Source organism: Trametes versicolor, assembly GCF_000271585.1.
Source record: "Trametes versicolor FP-101664 SS1 unplaced genomic scaffold TRAVEscaffold_95, whole genome shotgun sequence".
NCBI lineage: Eukaryota > Fungi > Basidiomycota > Agaricomycetes > Polyporales > Polyporaceae > Trametes > Trametes versicolor.
In genome coordinates, this window is record NW_007360415.1 from 1 (window position 1) to 2,227 (window position 2,227).

Below are 2,227 nucleotides of genomic sequence, written 5' to 3' on the forward strand. Positions count from 1 at the left end.
CGGACCGTTACGCGCAGTGGACTGCATGTTGACATGCACGAAGTCGTCCTCGGCAACAAAGATATATTTCGTCCACACAGCTCCGAGACTCGATAGACGTACGCGACGGAGTGCAGGAGGGTGTGGTGTGGTGTTGGAGAGACCGCCGCGAACGCACCGACGCGCGAGCGCGAGGCCTTGACGGGGAGTGTGCCCGCCGTGCGACGCAGCGAACGTGCGCGCCGCGGCCGTGCACGCTCCGGCGGGGTTCCACGAGCAGTGCGCACGCTGCATAAGCGTGCGGGGTGCACGGAGCGGGCTCTTCGAGGTGCCAGTGCACGGGCACGGCCGTTCCTGCTCGGTCCCAGTTATGAGTGCATCAAATCGGAAACACGGCGGGGTGTACGTACGCGGGTGCACTAGCGGCGACTTGCGAATCGGGCGATATGCCGCCCCACACGCACGAGGGGTGGCCGTGGAGAGCGTCGGCAGCGGCGACGCGACAGAGACATCCGCGAGGGGCACACGCACACGGGGCCGCCGACGAGACGGGCGGTCCGCCATCGGCACCGTCGCAAACTCGCTGCGGAACGTTCTGCGCGGGATGCGACGAGCTCGGGGACGTGGGGGCGTGGGCCGGGACGTCGGCGTGGGCCGGGACGTCGCCGTCGTCCGAGGGCAGCGCACACGCTGACGAGGCGGACGGCGGAGATTGCGCGCGCGCGCGAACCGAACAGCGAGGTGCGAGGGCAAGAAGAGGGAGGAGGGCGAGGGTGCATGGCGGGCGAGGGCGGTCCGCGGGCGTCTGGAGAATGGATAAAGGCGAGCAGCTGGGGAGGAGGGGAAGCCAACCCACCCCCCGCCTGCCTCTGCTCCCTCGCCTCTCTCGTCCTCTTCTGCTTCCCCGTGTGCGCGGCATCGTGCTGCCTGGTACGTCCACGTACGCGGCCTCTCCGTGCGTCCGCACGCTCACTGTTGACTGTTGTGTACAGGGCATCGTCGTGTGCTGGGGCGACGTCGATCTTGGTCGACGCGCGGCGTCGTGCAGGTGCGCCCATTCGTCCTACTCGCTCGTCGTTGACTACCGTGTGCAGGGCGTCGTTGTGCGCGCGGCCGCCGTCGAGTTCGGTCGACGCGCAGCGCCGTGCAGCGAGCTTAGAGGTGCGCCCGTCCGTTCCGGCTCTGCTTGCCCGTATATCGGTGCTGACCACGGCTGTTAGCGATGTGTTTCGACATACTTGAGCAGGAGTGACTGACCTGGAGGGCGGGTTGGGCATAGATACAGTCGTACGTAGCTACGGTACATGTCCTGTACGTCCCCACGGCGTTGATGGACCTCGTACGCCGGAGCAGCCTTGACGGGCGCGGGGACGAGCTGCGGGGTCGCACCGTCGGGAATCGACGTCGTGCTAAGCCGCTGTGGGTGGGTCAGGGCTGAGGGGAGGAATGAACGCACTTGGTACTGGTGCTGCATGTTCTTCGTCCGTATACCCGAATGTTATAATCCCCGCGCGGCGGGACTTTATTTCATTTTCTGTCGCGATGTGGTCAGCGAGGGGACGCGGGATAATCACATACCCTGCACGGCGAGTTCACGACGTCGGCTCGCATGAGCGGTGCCGCGGATTGCTGCGAGACGGGGGGAGCTAGCGAGTGAGTGCGATCGAAGGCAGGTTGGGCGGACTGGAGCAGTCGATCGAGGACGCAGACGCAGACACAGCAGGCGGGCGAGGGCAGGCGCGCAAGAGATGGGCGGCGGACGGTGTGAGGTCTGCGGAAAACGAGTGCAGCGCACGAGGCGGACGCAGCAGAGCAGGCGCGGGGCCGATTGGCACAGGACAGGGATCGATTGAAGGGAGCAAGGGCGTCGTCGAGAGGGCAAAAGCGCGTCGCATCACGTGGAGCGCGGAGCAGGGTGGGCATCGAGGTGAGGGCGGCGGCCAGCGCAAGAGTATCGCAGCAGGGGAGGTCGGTGTGTCCGGAGAAGACGGGTATGGGCAAGCAGACGGAGAGCGCAAAGCACATCCACCGCACACCACTCAAGTCGCGTTCGTCCCACGTGATCGAGCGGGCGCCACGAACGGCGAACGCCAGCATGGGGCGGCTGTTGACTGTGAGGGAGGACATCGACGGCGGTTGTGCAGGTTGTTGACGTTGATGTCCTTAGTGCGGCTCGTCTCAGACCTGCCATTGCCAACTCTCTTCTCTACCACCACCACTCCGGCCTCCCCAGCCACGAGCGGGTGTC

General features: G+C 66.0%; 1 protein-coding gene across 1 annotated transcript; it reads right to left on the reverse strand.

The window, feature by feature from the left end:
• On the reverse strand, window positions 1–1,641 carry TRAVEDRAFT_32532 (uncharacterized protein; the record flags this gene model as incomplete). Its single annotated transcript, XM_008047639.1, is given in 6 exon segments — window positions 1–273; window positions 390–615; window positions 633–1,182; window positions 1,237–1,404; window positions 1,425–1,540; window positions 1,558–1,641. A coding segment is annotated over 1 exon segment (273 nt), but the record flags the coding sequence as incomplete, so codon positions are not given.
• Window positions 1,642–2,227: the final 586 nt, after the last annotated feature.